The sequence below is a fragment of the Pezoporus wallicus genome, unplaced genomic scaffold (assembly GCF_028554395.1).
Source record: "Pezoporus wallicus isolate ANWC-B61680 ecotype Strahan unplaced genomic scaffold, APGP_CSIRO_Pwel_v1 contig_3812, whole genome shotgun sequence".
Lineage (NCBI taxonomy): Eukaryota > Metazoa > Chordata > Aves > Psittaciformes > Psittacidae > Pezoporus > Pezoporus wallicus.
The window spans coordinates 4,193,300-4,210,541 of NW_026639618.1; the positions used below are offsets into that span (position 1 = coordinate 4,193,300).

Sequence of the window (17,242 nt, forward strand, 5' to 3'; positions counted from 1 at the left end):
ATGTGAATGTAAATCTAGGCAGAATTCTTTGAAATCAATGAGTGTCTGTGATCTAATAGTTTGATATGTTTGAGTTAAAAAGAAATGCTGTGTGGTATTGATTTTCTTCTATTTCCCCAATGACCAAATTAGGAAGGAAGTTTTTTCAAGAAACTGTACCAAAATAAAAATAAATTAGTAAATAAATTGTTTTTCTACACAGGTAATTAATTAAAGAAGTTATCTTCTGTTGAATTATAGAAGAAGGTACTCATGTCAGAGAAAGGGCTGATATATTGACTATTTTCAACTGCAATGAGAACTTGAAACAGAAGTTATATTAATGGAGAAAAAGAATTATCTCGATAATATACATTTATGTATTGAGCTTTTTAACTTTTCAAAACTGAACACCACTCTCCCCCAATCTCTCTCTGCCACCTTTTCCCTCCTGCCCATCCTGCTCTCACCCAAAAAAAACATAACAGTGAAACTTTTTCTGGTCTTATTTCCTGTTTTGTTCTGCGCCAAGTTTGCAACAGCAAATGTCAGGTCCATATGGAAAAGTACAAAATCTTTTCAAGGCAGAAGTGTCACATCATAAATAATCACAGCTAAATACCTAGAAAGATGTTTTTAGAATTCTTTATTTTCTTCATTTATTTTGAGAAACATATAGCCAGTTAAAGGAGCAAATATTCATATTGACCTTTTAACTTTCATTGTCTGTTTGTTGTTACATTCAGAATCTTGTTACTGGCAAAAAAACCCCACTTATACAGAGTCAAGACTTTATTGCTAGTCTAATGAAAATCTTAACCTAGTAATCAAAATATAAAAAACAGTTATAACTTGTCTACAATAGTGCATTCTCAGTCCAAGTTAGTACAGGAAAGTCTTATTAATAATATACATTTGTTTAAAATACGGTAAATCTTATCAGTATCTAATCTTCACTCGTATTGTGCTCCCCCTCCCAATGCCCCTCTTGTTCTAAAGTCAAAAGCATCAGACTTCCTCAAGAAGAATCAGGGGTGGGGACATTTACAGTAAGTCATCTGTGTCCTAAGGTCTTTACTGGTTGGAATACAGTGTTTATAGTGGGGCTTTCTTCCTCAGTCTTGTGGTTGACCTTTTGGCTCTTCTAGGTGATTTCCTTATATTTCTTTATAATTGTTTCCTAGCTTCAATTAACATATATAGCTACTGTTTGTTACACGGTGCCCAGGTTTGTCAAACCTTTGCTATATGGACATCAGAAGTTAGGTTGGAAAACAGTTACTTGATCTCCAGATGACTCTTAAGAAGAGGTAAACCAGCTCTGGCCAAAGCAAGGCCAGAGAGGGATGAACACTGTGTGCTGTCAGGCTAGTACATAATCTGTAGCCTTTTAGTACTAAGAGCAAAAATTACTCAATTACATTTTTGTATTGTTTGTCAGTACTGTCATAACTGAAAGACTGGAAAAATTCATTGATAATTATTTGTAAAAAAAAAATTCCACAAAAAACCCTCTTCTTTTTATATTGTTTGATTTTAGCTTGGGAGCAACAGTACAGTTCTCCTGCGATGAAGATTATGTGCTACAAGGTTCAAAAACTATCACCTGTCAGAGGATAGCTGAAGTTTTTGCTGCATGGAGTGATCACAGACCTGTATGCAAAGGTAAAGAAGAATTCTTACCCTTATAGTGATTTGCTCATTTCATAGTTAGTTACTGTTTGATAGCCAATTGTATTAAATTAATATTATATAAGTACCTGGAGTTATAATCCTAGTGTCCCCACTTCCTTAGTTAAAAAAGGTGTATCACCAGTACTGTTCTGTTTAAGATGAACTTTGTCTGTATTTCAGTATGCTTATTTCACTTGGGAACTTATGTTGTGAAGTTCACTTCATAATGAGCTGATGAAAATGTATCACATACTAAATATTAAGACTCACCAAGATGGATTTCAAAATTGCATTGATTTGAAACACAGTCAGTAGCTCATGAGGCATCTTCATTATACATTTGCTAAGCATATGAGAAAGACTATAATTTAGGATGGATAAGGACTGGAGAAGTAAGTCTATACCTGGTTTCAACCCTAACCAAATGGATAAAGGGCAAAAATACAGAAAAAAAAAAGAGAAGAAAAAGTCATTCTGCTTAATACATGTGGCAAGTAGTATGATGAATACCTGAATCAAGGAATTAAAGTATTAGTGTATATGTATTTAATGCGTATATTAGTATATGTAATGAAAGTATTACTGTGCTTTTTGCTTTTTACTTTTTTATAAGTTTTGCATTCTGAGTAGCAGCAGGTATCAAAGTACTTTAAATACAGCAGGGTAACCACATTCTTTAGTGCATTTTTTTATTTTTTCCTCAGTACAACTATGTTCAGAACTAATATTTTATGATGATTTACAAATCACATTTTCAATGTGTCCAGTGATAAAGTAAGCATTAATACTGAACTAAAAAGAAAAAGCAGTAAATCTGTTGGAAGTTAGCTGTTCTGATAAACTTCTATCTAAGTGTAAAACTGCAGAATATGTATTAATTAAATATCCAAACCCACCATTATTCATAGTTAGAACATGTGATTCACAACCAAAAGGAGTGTGTTTCACTTCCTTACACTCATTAACTTTATAGAACTAGCTAATTCCACTTTAAAAAGCAGAGGACCAATATTAAGAATGTTATTAAGAATTGATACAATGGTGATTGATAGATGTTTCAATTAGGCTCTTAGATATACTAAAGCTGAAATATAAACATTCCTTCTGGACTAGTAATTATGTCTTCTCTTCAAGTTTCATGCACAAAACATACTGTAAACACTTTGAAAGGATTTTGCATAGGTATAAAAATTATAAAGAAATATGTAACATGAAGAAAGTAGCTGCAAATATATGCATGCATTTACTTGTTGAACTTGCATGTGTATGTACAAAACATTTGGGCAAACAATCATACACAAATATTCTTTTATGCGAGAAATCAGTGTTTTCTTCTGACCTGACGCAGATTTGCAGGTAATGCAGGCACAGATGTTATATTAGATACTTCACCTGTTAGCCTTTAAAATGTGACTTAAAGTGCTGGTTTTTATAATGTGGTATTTACTATTTGAACAGGACAGCTTAAAATTGTTTTCACTCACTTTCATAAATCATATATTGAGCACATACAAAAATACTACAGTAATGATATATTTTTTTCCAAAATGGCATGTGAATGTTAATAATTAGTTATCGTCATATACTGCAAGTGGACAGAGTTCTATGCAGGAACTTACCAATTCTGTTAGATGCATTTAATCTGACGTAATAAAATCCTAGGACTTGTTCTCATATGGCATATAACTGCTTGCCAAAAATGTAATTCTCTTTATGAGTTATCATGTAATACTAGCTGGAATTGGCATAAGATCATATTCATAAAAGTGAATCTGGAATAAGTCTGAAGCATTTCTACAGGAGAAATATAATAGGAATTAAAAAAGGAAAACTGATGTATCACTTTGAAAATATAAGCAAATATTGTAGATTGTCAATATCTTTTGAACCTTAAGAGGTAGTTTCCAGGAAAATGCTACTGTGGAGATTTGACTGATTTTTAAACCTTTTGACTTCTAGAAAATACTGAGAATTGTAAAGTTAAATCGAATATCCTGACTAGATTTGCAGTTGGAATACCTTATAGTTTACCAACAATTTTTTTTTTTTTTAATTATTTTTTTAAATAAAATTCATGTCTCCCATCACCCTAGCAAAATAGCAGTTGCTCGGGTGTATGGACCTGGTTAAGAAAGATGGCGGAACATCAAGGCATTTTCCCCACTGTGATTTATGGAAAATATATATTGAAAAGAAGTTAGAATTTGGAGTTATGAGGAAAGTATGGACATACGTTAAAGTCAAGCAGATAAATTAACGTAAGCAGCAGCTGAAAATTAATTGGTCACTTTCATGCATTTTATTGAAATTTGAAGTGAATTCATCCTCTAAAACATTTGGTGTTTTAGCTGGACTTTTTCAAGATCAATGCATCATGCAAGACTAAAATTCTGCTGGGGATTGTAAGATTTGTTCCAATTTAATTTGCCTCATGCAACTCTTGTAGCATACAATTGTTACAAGACAGCAGAATGAACAATGCCTTCCCATCCTTCCTGGGAAAGAAAAAAAAAAATGTTCAAAAAATAACCTGAGAATTTTTACCCTGGTATTTATTGCACATTGAGTTACAGTTGAAGGTTTTGAAAGATGAGCATTTCTGTAGTTGTTAATTTTTTCATATACCAGTAAATGCGTAATACATGTGGCTGTAATAACATGGCTACTTACGTCAACCCCTCTGTGACTTCATTAAAGAGAGAAAATTTAAACACTTCAGGATTGAGACCCTACTTATTTGTCTGCCATGGGATTCAGTGTTCCCCTACAGGGTAATGCCATTTTTAAAAAGCCAACTTGATTAAGCAGAGACAATTATCTACCTTATGAAACTATTTGCCAGTTGATAAATCTCTTCCTCTCATTTACTTTTCAGGAAATGAAACAGATAGATCTATTCACAGTTGGTGGATTAGTCTTTTTATTTTCATGCCTGCGTCTCCTGTTTTCTGCTTGCTTGTTTCTCAGACCCTGTGAAATGTTTATGAATGCTGCCTTTTATAAGTCTGCTGGCAAGTCATCAGCCATTTCTGAAACAAGTACAGTATTTTGGAAACTCTGAAGAAAGAAAATGTGGTTTTGAAATAATCATTTGTGTCTGAGAAAACTAAAAGAGACACACAATTTATGATTTACATCATGATCAATTTATAGGCAGGATACAAAGTAACTTAGATGATTAGTAGATGTCCCAGTGGTCTGTATTTGAACTGGGTTCTGACAAATTTAGAACAGGTTTTTTTGCTTCATATTGCTATTTTGGTCAGTTCATTTCCTGACAAAGTGATTTTTAAAACAACATTGAAATAATGGACTCAGTCTCTTTAATTTGATAGATTGTAAACATCAGTTTGTTTAATATGGATATGTAAGAATGTACATTATGAATTTTAGATCTTCCCTTTATAAATACTTTACTTGCCTATAGTATATATTTAAAAAAAAAAACACTTCTCTCCAAAATGCAGACATGTAGCTGGAACTTTTAAATGTGTTGGTGACTAACAGCATGTATATATGCATATACACACCCATATATGCAGGCAACACATCATAGATAATTGGAGTTTAAAGTGGCCCTACTTCCTTCTTCCAGCTGTATTTGTTCCCTGAAGATCTTTGTCTAACATTATCTTTTTCTAAGGAAAGTGCTCTTAGATCCTACTCAAGCACTTCGGTCCTTCATTAGCATTGCAAGTAGAGAATTTTTCTAATTCAGATATGAACCCTTGTTGCTGTAAACTGTCTTATTTCGAAAGGTGCTTCCATATAAAGAGCTGGTCATTTAATTTGTCTTTTCAACAGCTTACTGTATACTTCAAGAATACATGTTATTCTTTAAACTAACCAACAGCAGTTCAGTCATTCCTTTCTCATGGGTCCTACCTAAAGGCCTCCAGCCCTTTTAATAATTTTCCCAAAGGGACCATGTCTTTCTTAAATTATAGTTTCTAAATATGGGCTTGATATTTTTGAAGGGGCTTTCCCAGTGCTAAGTGGAGGAGAGAAATTAATTATTTCTCACATTTTCATGTTTTTCTACCTATAGCTATGTGCATATCTACCAGTTTGAGTGTCTTTTCATACCAGTAGGATATTTTTTATTCAGGTTATGTTTCTGAGCTACTGTAGCCCCTGAAGATTTTCTGCAAATTACTTGCTCCTTACCCTGTATTTGTGAATTCATTATTCCTGCTTTTGTGCTTTGTCCAGTGCTTGTCTCTACTGAACTGCATCCTATTTTAATGTAATTTCTTCAATTTCTCATTTTTAATTCTAATTATGTTTGCTAATATAATTTCCCAGCTCTTTGTTAGATGCAGATTAAATAAGTATGCACTTCATTATGCTGTCCAAACTGTTAATGAAACTATTTAATGAACATGAGCCAGGACAAACCTCTGTGAACCTCATTCAGTTATTCTTTCCTTTTGACACTGAGACACTGATCAAGAAGCAGAGAAGTCTAGGCTAGAAAGAACATAAAAAAAAATCATCTGATCTATTTCAAGCAGGACCTTAGATTAGGTAATCCATGGCTGTCTCAAACCAAGTCTTCACTACTGCCAGTGAGGAGATGCTACCATATCTTTCAGGATCCTATTCCAATATTTAGTAATTCATATGAGGGAGAATTTTTTTCTTATAGCCAGATGTAATTTCTCATGAAAAAACTTGTGCCTGTTGCCTTTTATTCTGTCTCCATGCATTCCTGTGCAAAGAGTATATTTTCTGTAACGGCCTTTTAGGTAGCAAAAGTCTGTGATTAGATTCCTTCTTGATGGTACTGTTTCTTGGTCAAAGAAACCCAGTCCCTTCAGTCTTTTTTTTACCTATCAAGTTCTTCAGTCTTCTTGGTGGTCTTCCACTGGATGCATTCCAAGTTCTCAATCTGTGGGAATTAGTGATAAAATTAATTCAAATTTGTTCTTAAAAGAAGCTATCCTAAAAAATATAATTCTACCAAAAGAATCTTCTCTTTTAATTATATTCTACTAATACAAACTTGATATTTTGCTGTGTTTTGGTTTGGTTTGGTTTTCTTCTCCTATCAGGCACTACCAACAACAATTTGGGAGTAAAATACTTGTAAGGCCCCTGAGGGGTCTCTTCTTGATGCTCCCCAGCTCTACCTAAGCAAAAGCATAAATGAAAGACCTTTTTAATCTGGAAAATTTCAGTGAGATTTTCTTTGGCAATATTGGAATTTGTTTACTGTTCCATAAGCTCTTAGTACACTCCTGAGCTCTAATTTTTTGAATTCTACATTGTATTCTTTTTATTATTTTGAAATGTGTCATTGCTGTACAGTGTGAGCAGTAGCAATGAAAAAATCTATTGAGACATGCAGTCTGAATAAACTTGTATAGTACCCAGAAATCATTTCTGAATAGCTGCAACTGTCAGATGTAAACAGATTACTTTTTCTAAAGAACTTTCATTTTTCTTTGCAACTCAAAAGAGATGAGACAAAATTTCTAACATACCTCCTTTTAATTTTGGGAAGTAAGTACAGCCAAAATATATTCATAATTTTGCTAATAGTGAGCTTTTATTTTTCATAGCCTAGTTAAATCCAGAAAAGGTGAAGCTTTTATAAAAAAGAAAAAAATTATAATTATTATTTTAAAGGATAAATTTTGCAAATGACACTGACCACAAAAATGCAACAAAGTGGTTCCTTAAAAAATAACAATAATAGTAATTAAAAAGATCACTTTTCTTTCTGTAGTTGAATACTAAAGGAAAAATAGAAAAAGTTGTATGTTAAATTTGCACTTTTCTGCAATTACTATACAATTCATTCTCTACATCTATGCATACATATACACACATATAGCTGTGGTTTTTTTTTTTTTTTAATATATTTCACATATAAGAACTGTGATGAAAATGCCAGTGGAACTTCTGTCCAGATAGCCAGTCACCCATGCAGGTGGCAGCTAACTGATATTAAGATTGTATTTCAGGGTTCTCAGATCCTTAAAATAATTAGGGACAGACTCAAGAAGTCCAGGAAAAGGCATTATTGATATTAATTAATCATTATATATATTATTTTTTTACAATTTTCAACTTTCATCTTATCTGTAAACTCTTCTAATGTAAAGTAGACTTATGTGAAGAGATGTGTAAATAGTCTGAGGAAGTACTTCCAAAATCCAGTGGAAACAATTTATTTTTTTCATTTACTTTACTTAATCTTTGTAGTGTTGCAAGAATCAGCACAGAGCCATTAGAGGCAGCACACAGTTAGATGAACTGTCTTGTGAGTAACTGCTTGAATTCAGAAAGGTTATAAAAAAAATGTCTTAAAAGACACAGGAATTATTTCTAATTGTCAATAAAGAAAGCAAAAAGTTTATGCAGACCACTTGTTATATGTCTGAGAGATTTTTCCTATGCTCAGTAAAAGCTAAATAAAAATATGTCTTCACCCTGCAGCACTTTAAAGGTTGCAGTGATTGAGAACAAATCTTCATGTGATTCACACACAGAGGCATCACAGACAAAAGAGACAGGAAACTTGTGATATGTATAGAGATAAAAACCACAGGTAATAGGGTGGAAGCAAAATGGGGATATTGAAGACAAAAATGCAGTGTTGAGGTTCAGAGGCAAATATAAATTACTGGGTAAAGAAATCACATAAGAGCTTTTTTTGACTGTGCAGAACACAAATTGTAACTCTACCACAGCGTACACACAAAGGACATATGCTTTACATGCCAACTCTGCCACAAAGGATGGATTCACATGTTCAGATAGAGCAGCAGATTGTGTCTAGAGCACTGCTTTTCCCCTCCTTTCTTCCCACACACCGATACAGGCTACAGGAATCATACAGTTTCTTAATTATAAGCATAGATAAAAATTTGTGCTCGGTGTTAGTCTCACTTATGACTTCAATGACATTTGCTATTGCTCATAAATGAGGACCCTTTCTCTCATTTCTCCTCCCTCCCTGTTTTCAGGGTTCTGGTGTGGCTTTGAACGGACTTCACTGGAGTAGTCTTCTGGGGGGTAAAAGTGGTGTAGGATGGATGGAAATTGTGACTTTCTTTCTAAATGCTAATGTGAGGGAAGGAACAAGTCTTGATCCAGCAGCAGATGCATCTTCCTGTTTTCAGTATTGATCGAATAAACCCGCTTTGTGAAACTGCAATACAACTGTATGGTAATTTTCACATACGCAAAAATTTTTTCTTTTCTTTACTATGTCAGAAAAAATTAACATGAATATTCTGTGGTCTTGTATGAGGTGGTTCTGGTTTTGATCAATGGTATTTGAATCCTTCACACCTTGATTAATAGAAATTGGTTTGTAAAACTGCTGCATATATTTTGTATGTGAATTAAGAAGTGACCTTTCTTTTTCAGTCAAGACTTGTGGATCCAATCTTCAGGGACCTGGAGGTACTTTCACATCACCCAATTTTCCATTCCAGTATGACAGCAATGCTCAATGTGTGTGGGTCATCACAGCTATCAATACTAATAAAGTAAGTTTAAAATTCTAGCTGGGCTTTAAAATGAAACACCAAAAATACATGTAGACAATGACATTTTTCACTAACATCATTTATCTTTACAGTCCGGCTGCTGTATTTGATGCATTTCAGACTTTTCTAAGATATGGCTGATGTTGGATGGGTATGGAAAGATGTTCAAACCTATTGTTTCCCCTAAGAGAGTTTTGCTTTTTGTATGCCAAATAGATGCTGTCGGGTTTTTATGTGACTTTTATAGATTATTCCCAGAAACATCTATCCAGTGTTATAAAGCAATTTCATGAGTCCACTAATACTGCATTGTAATCACTAGAGCTGTTTTGTGTATAAGACTGCGTATATCATGTTTGGCCTTAGGCTATGTGAGAAATCACTGAAGTTTATGAATTCAGTTTCTCTTCATGAAGGACTGCTCTAAAGTTGTGTAAATTATTTAATTGTCTGAACTACTGCATTAAACTCCCATGTTTTTTATGCCTACACTTTAAACCAGAAGTACTGGGAGTTCTGATAATGCCAGATGAGTCAAAGTAGAGCAATAAAGCTGAGTTATGACACCACTTGTCTTTAAATTCAAGAGCTAGGCACCTGGCAGCAATGGCTATATTCTATTTCCAGGCATATCATTTTATCTGAATGGAGTGTAATGGACTTGTTTAGATGTATTGAAACAAAAATTAGCTGTACAGCTCAGAAACATTTTATAAAGAACTATCAACATCTGTGTTTGCTGGTACAGGGGTATATTCCTAGCTCCTAATTTTTGTCTTATATTGCTATTTACATATCACATTCCATTAATTGATCATAGAGGCCTAGAAGGCCTACGCCTTTATACCTGAGATTATCAAAGGACTCAGTAAAAGTCTGATTACATTTCAGAAGCCATTCAGCTACACTGCTGCAGTTCTGCCTCTAATCTTACAAAGTCCTGTGTGGAGGCCATCCTTATGTTCCATTTTGAAAGAAGAAAAAAGGATTATTTAATCAAGTGATTAAGATATCTGTAGTGAAAATGGTAACGTGTTTAGGGGCAGAGAGAGGGCTGTTTGTTGGGTTAATCCTTGTTCTGAGGACAGCTAATCCAATTTACACAATTTATAGATAGTCAACTTAAAGATTGTGTGTCATGAGTCCTTGAAAGATGATGCAGTCCCTCCTAGGAGGTATTGGGGTGGTTGAAATTCCATGTGAGGATTAGTACCTGCACTTGTGGGGTTCTCCAATAGTATATGATAGAGGAAGTTCATGAAAAGTTTTCCCACTTCTAGATTGTCTTAACGTGGTTTCCACACATTTTTTATATATGTCAAGCGAGTGATTTTTGCCACCGTCTTACCCATGTCTACCGTAGAATCAAAGCTCTTTGATCACAAAGAAGAAAACTGGAGTTCTAGGGATCTGCCTCAAAGAATATTCAAGAAATGAAAGACATATGCAGATTTGTAGATTATTTGACAGGTGTTTGACAGGTGGAGTGAAATCATTTATCAGTTCTCCATTGCAGGTGCTTTTACTTTATGTTGCTTGAAATGCTGTAGATATTTTGCCAATGGTCAATGTAATTCTTTCATTATTAGCTACCTAAAATCCCAGCTTGGCCAAATTGGCCTCTTTGTTAATGAAGTAAGATGACTGTTTCCAGCACTGCACCAAGGCAGTACCTTGCTTCCTTTTCATTGGTTACTAGGTGAAGTTTGAAAATTGCACAATATCTTCAGCTTCACTTAACATAAAAGGCTGTTGTTTGTTAGACAGCTAGTGCCCTGGTTTGTTAGGGTGTTTTTTGCCATGTATGATATTCACAAAGCTGAATCAGATCTCTTAGGCAGTAATTGCTAGAAAATTGCTATCATAACACAAGCATGCTAAAACTAGTTTAGGCCAAGAGAAAGCAAAATAATTCTGAGATACTCATTGTCAGGTCAGTACAAATCCTCTGGGATTTTTATTACTAATGGCAAAAATGTTATTTGCTGTTCTACATTAAAGCCTAGTTCATGTTATTTGTTTAAATAGCGTGTGGGGTAAGAAAACTGCAGTTGTGACTTGCTTTTACCCTTTAGAGGATGGGTTACAACATTACAAGTTTAAATTTAACCACAGGCTAAAATATCAGTGAAATCTGAATTAAGGCTAAAGTTAATCAAAGGTCAAGTCTTATGAATTATATTTGCTGATTCTTTTTCTAATCCAGAGTGACAGAAACACTGTGGAAACATCAGAGCTAGAATGACAACCTTTCTGACAGATCTCAGCCATATTCACACTACATATTGTTCACCAACATGCATTAAGAAAGAGAAAAATAAGCAAAAGTATTCCTTTAAAAATTGTAAAGAGGATTTAAATATGTAAACACACTGTTAAATATAGATTGATCAGAAAACTAGATCCTAGTTCTGTTAATTTTACATGGCAGGATTTTTTTTTTAATTAAAAAAAGGGAAATTTTACATGATTAGATGTTATTTTTTTGTCTGTCACCATAATATTTAAATCTTACATTCAGTGTTTATCAAGCATAAAAGTATTCTTACTACCTGCATAATAGTCTTTAGAATACAGTTTTAAAAAGTTTGCCAGTCTTCACATTCTCCTCTTTTTTTATCATATTTTGAAGTACTTTGGAAATCAGTAATGATGTATGCCTGAGAATTGGAACATAGTTGGGTTTGAGGTTTAGGCTTGGTTGGTTTGGTTGGTCTTTAATAATTTTTGCTAGTATTTTTTTTTCTGTGGGTGTCAAGTATCTGTTAGGAAAGCTATAATCTGAATTCTGTTGTAGTGGCAGAGGTTACTGAAAATTCGTGACATCTGTTTCCAACTGCTGTAGTCCTTTACTTTCTGATAAACTGTTGAAACAGTTCCTAATGTCTCGGAAATCCCTCACATATTTTTCTGCAAGTCTGAAGTTTACTAATGGAATAACTTGCAACTACTACTGAATTTATAATAAATATGGTTTTCATTTAATCACTCTGTATTAAGATATTGATTTTTTTTTTTATTTACCTTCCACTCTTTCCTTCCTCCTTCCTTATGTCATGATAATTCGGTTTTCCTCCTGCGTAAAATGTAATCTTTTCATTTCTGTGCTTTTGTGCTTTTTTAGGACAAGCCAAAAAAAAGCAAAACAAATTGAGCCAGCAGCTGAGTGCTTGCACTTAATTTACCACAACTGTGTTATTTTGGTAATCATGTCAAAACTGCCAGTGGAATATTTCCTAAGCTTGCTGTCAAGCTTAAACTCAGTTGCCATCCATATTTATTGTTGTTAACAGTATAAATCCCAAGCAGACTGGCTGCTTTAGCATGAACTCAAACACTCATTTCATGAAGTCTGTTTTGGTCAGGCCTGTTTGAACAAACTACACTGCAGCTCTTTTTACAAGCAAATGTCTCAAACTTGGCTTTTCCAAAGCCTGTCACGAAGATGTACTGTGGGTGTTACAGTCAGATAAATAACGAGAAAATATGAGCATGCTTAAGCTCATTCTTAACTATACATTTTTAACCACGACCCTGTTTTTCATCCATGCAGATTAAAAAAGTCGGTACTGTGTTTATTGATAGGAGATAATGTATTTTTATTCTATATGAAACTAGAAAATGTAAAAATATTTCAGTTCTGTTCAGAACAGCTATTTTTAAGACAGGAAGTTAGCAGGTTTGGCTGTGAGGGGATAGAATCATTGCTGAATGAGAGAATTTGGAGTCAGGTGGTATATGCATGTGCTTTGGGTTAACCACTGGAAAAAATAGTATAGTAGACATGGAGAAAAATAAAGCAATGCAATTGCAGAGGAAAAAATGATTTGCCCTCCCATACTGCTATTTTACTATTACTCTCATTATGAAAGGTGGGCAGGTTCATTTTCTCAATTAATGTAGATTTTATCTCACTCAATATTTTCTTGACATTTCCAAGTGTTTTTCACTCTGAAAATATGATCTACCTATAGGAAATGGGTGAGAGATTCTACTTACTGCAATAAGTGCAACAGAAGTGACTACTTTCAGCCATCAGCAGCTTTAGATTCTAGCCATATCTGAATTCCAGATATTAACTCCACCTTTGATTAAGACTTCATATTGAATTAAAGGTTGAATCAGAGTTTTAGTTCTGTTTTACTTTCTGTAAGTTCCTAAAATTGGTCTAAGTTATGCTGCCCATACACTTTGAACGCAAAGATGTTTTCTTATTTGTATTTACGATGTATATTCACACCCAAGCTAGAACTTTTTAAAAGACATATGCATATGACCCAGAGACTTTGACAGGAAATTTCAGTGCTTTCTCTTTGAGCAATTGACACATTTCAGTCTTTTTTGTTTGGTGAATTTTTGGCGCAGAGATCTGTTATTTTCCTCCACAGTTGAGTTCACTTGGTTGATCTTGTGAGTGCTCTTCATAACTAATTGTTCTGCTCAACATGTACCTTTTTCTGATCTCTGACTGAGAAATAGAGGTGCTGTTTGTTTTCTAAGAAGTGACTGCTTTAAAGGCTGATGGTACTGTTCTGTGGTGGGTTAGCCTTGGCTGCTTGCCATATGCCCACCAGGCTGCTCTCTCACTCACCCTCTGCAGTAGTACATAGGTAGAAAATATGATGAAAAATCTCATGGATCAAGATAAAGACAGGGAGATCACTCATTAATTACCATAATTTGCAAAACAGACTCGGGGAAATTAATTTATTGCCAATTAAGTTAGGATAATTTGCAGGATAAATAGTACGATAATGAGAAGCAAGAACAAAGCTAAACCAACACTTTCCCTCAGCCCCTATCTTCTTACCAGAGGGGTTTCCAACTTCCCTACCTCCTCCCCTCAGGCAGCACAGGGAGAATGGGGAATGGGGGTTGAGGTCGGTCCATAACATTTTGTCTTTGCTGCTCCTTCCTTTCTCACATTCTTCCCCTGCTCCAGTGTCAGGTCCCTCTCACAAAGTGCAGTCCTTCAGGAGTGGACTGCTCCAGCATGGGTTTCCACAGTGTCACAGGTCCTTGCAGAAGCCTGCTCCGGTGTGGGCTTTTTACAGGGTACACACACCTGCTGTGGCATGGAGAATGAAAGTAAAACCACATTCTTCCTAACCCACTTCTTCCCATCCCCCTTCTTCCCAGGCTCACCTTCTTTGTTCCTGGCTCTTCTACCTCCACCTCTTCCCCAAGTGGCACAGGGGGACAGGGAATGGTGGTCGTGATCACTTTGTAACACCGTGTACCTGCTGCTTCTTTCCTCTCAGGCTCTTTCCCTGCTCCAGCATCAGGTACCTTCTGCAGGAAGTAGTCCTTCAAGGCCTTTTCCAGCATGGGTCACTGATTTGCTCAGCTTTGACCTGAGGTAGATCAGCTGGAGCCAGCTGGAACTGATTCTGTCTGAGATGGGGTCAGCTCCGGATCTCTTCTCATAGAAGCTACTCGTGCAGTCCCTCCCTGCTAATAAAACCTTGCCACATAACCCCAATGCACATTCACAATGCAAATTGATGGTGCAGGAACATTTATTGAGACTTAAGTCACAAGCATTACTCCTGTGTTTCTGTTCCCTTTAGCATGAATAGCTGCTCACCAAGTTAGGCTGACTTCACTTCATGACATCTTTTTTTTTTGGAGCAGACTGCTTGCCCTCAATGAGTGAAAAAGTGCAGATATCTATGCTACGTAAGGGTATCCTTTTTGGGTAACTCATGAATGGAAGAACAGAAGCAGGGGCAACCTTCCTATGGTTGCAATCATCTTTCTATTTAAGAACAATGCAATGGTTTAAGATTACTTTTGTTTTCTTTAGAAATAGATCTGAATCTCAGTCTAATATACTTTTGCTACTAATTCTGCTGTATGGTCTTTTAGTCTCAGCTCCTTTTATTTATTGTTAACTGGGATGAAGTTATCAATGAAATGCATTTCACCTCCCTAATAACATCAGAAGCTTAACTAAATTGCTTTAAAACCTTTCAGCCTTAAGATCTGTGGTATCAAAGAGATGTAGCATTAAGTGCTTATACACCAGTAAAAATCAGTGAGGAAATGAATTCCAAGTGTAACAACTCTTTTTGAAAAAGCCTTCCTATTAATAGAAAGTACAAATCCCTCTATTAGGAGAAAGAAAGAGACTAGAACATTTTTAGCTTATTGCAGGTAAAAATTATCTGGGAGTGACATTCGTCCATCATTTTCTCAAAGTAACGCTGGAGAATGTTTTGCTAAGATATATGAAACGTATTTAAAAGACTAGGTTAGACAGGAGGAACTTTGGGAGCCTAAGAAAACAAATGTGACCTTAGATTAGATGTCCAACTTCCTAATATGGATATACATATATTTTTAATCACATAGCCTTGTGTTTCTATAGCCCATAAATTGTAATCAATTGAATCTTCTCTCACCTTTCTCTAAAATCTACTATTCCTTTCATTCATTCCTCATGCTACTATATCAAGTGCTTTTCAGGCAGGGAGTTGTGTTCAGCTACATCTAATAGGAAATAATTAGCATGTTATTCTCAATACAGTCATTCCCATCTTTCTCACAATTGCAGTGAAGAAGAAACATGAGGGGCAATTTTATGGAAGAGAGAAACTTTATCATCTAACTTAGTGTCATCTGACTGGTCAACAGAAGGCTAATTGCTGTAGTCTCGTTAATGAAAAGATACTGTTTTCAGTAGAGGTACAAATCCCAATGTACTGATTAATTATTTATCTTAAGAGGATGTCGTGGTTTAAACCCTGTCATCAAGTTAGCCACACAGTCCACTCTCCCCGCTCTGCCCTTTCTCCCCCGCTCCCCTGCCCCCACTCCCAGAGGGACGGGGAGGAGAATGGAAAGAATGTAACTCCCATGAGTTGAGATAAGAACAGCCCAGTAACTAAGGTATAACACAAATCACTACTGCTACCACTAATAATAATAATGATAAGGGAAATAACAAGGGAAGAGCATACAATACCACCCGTCGAAAACCAGCCTGACTGAGCAGTGAGCCAGCCCTTCTGGTTAACTCCCAGTTACATCCTGGGCATGATATGCTGTGGTATGGAATACCCCTTTGGCTAGTCTGGGTCAGGTGTCCTGTCTCTGCTTCCTTCTGGCTTCCCCTGCTCCCTGGCAGAGCATGAGACTCACAAAATCCTTGGTCAGAGTAAACATTTGAGCAGTAACTAAAAACATTGGTGTTATCAGCGCTGTTCCCAGCCGGAAAGTCAAAACCACAGCGCTGCACCAGCTACTAAGGAGAAAAAATGACTGCTACTGCTGAACCCAGGACAGAGGAATATCCAAAATACACAAGATTAATTTCTCTCCAAATACCTTTATCTGTAGAAAAACACTAGCTGTGGAGGTAGTAAGTGATCATTTGAACAGATGCGTACGTTTTAGTTGATTCAGTTTTCTTGGAATCAGAGAATGGTTGAGGTTGGAAGTGACCTGTTGTCCAGCCTCCCTGCTCAAGAAGGCCACCTACAGATGGTAGCCCATGGGACCATGTCCAGATGGCTTTTTACCATCTTCAAGAAGGGAGACTCTACAATCTGTTCAATCTTTGCAAGTGCCTCGTCACCCTTGCAGTAAAAATATTTTTCCTGATGTTCAGAGGGAGTTTACTGTATTTCAGTTTGTGCCCTTTGCCTCAGGTCCTGTCCCTTTAATGAAAAGAGGCTGCCTCCTTCCTCTTTGCGCCTTCCATTCAGGTATTTATATACTTTAATAAGATCCCCATGAGTCTTCTCTAGGCTGAATAGCCCCAGCTCTCTGAGTCTTTCCTCATAAGATAGATGCTTGAATCCCTTAATAATATTTGAGGCCCTTTACTGGACTTCCATCACTGTGTGCCAATCTCTTTAGTACTGGGGAGTACTGGATACCACATCCAGATGTGTCTCTTCATGGATGAGCAGAGGGTAAGTTAGTTTGTCTAATTCAGCTAAGGATACTATTTGTCTTCTTTGCAGCAAGGACACATTGCTGGCTCTTGTTCAACCTGGTATCCACCAGGTACACATCTGAAAGCTGCTTTCCAGCAACATACACTGGTGTATGGTTTTTCCTCCCTAGAGGCTGGACTTTGC

At 35.8% G+C, this 17,242-nt stretch overlaps 1 protein-coding gene across 1 annotated transcript in view; it reads left to right on the forward strand.

The window, feature by feature from the left end:
- CSMD3 (CUB and Sushi multiple domains 3) overlaps nt 1-17,242 on the forward strand; it is a 599,019-nt gene that overhangs the window by 263,180 nt on the left and 318,597 nt on the right. The window contains exons 10-11 of the mRNA XM_057415252.1: nt 1,520-1,644; nt 9,034-9,155. Of these exons, the coding sequence (XP_057271235.1) occupies nt 1,520-1,644; nt 9,034-9,155 (247 nt within the window). The remainder of the gene's footprint in view (nt 1-1,519; nt 1,645-9,033; nt 9,156-17,242) is intronic.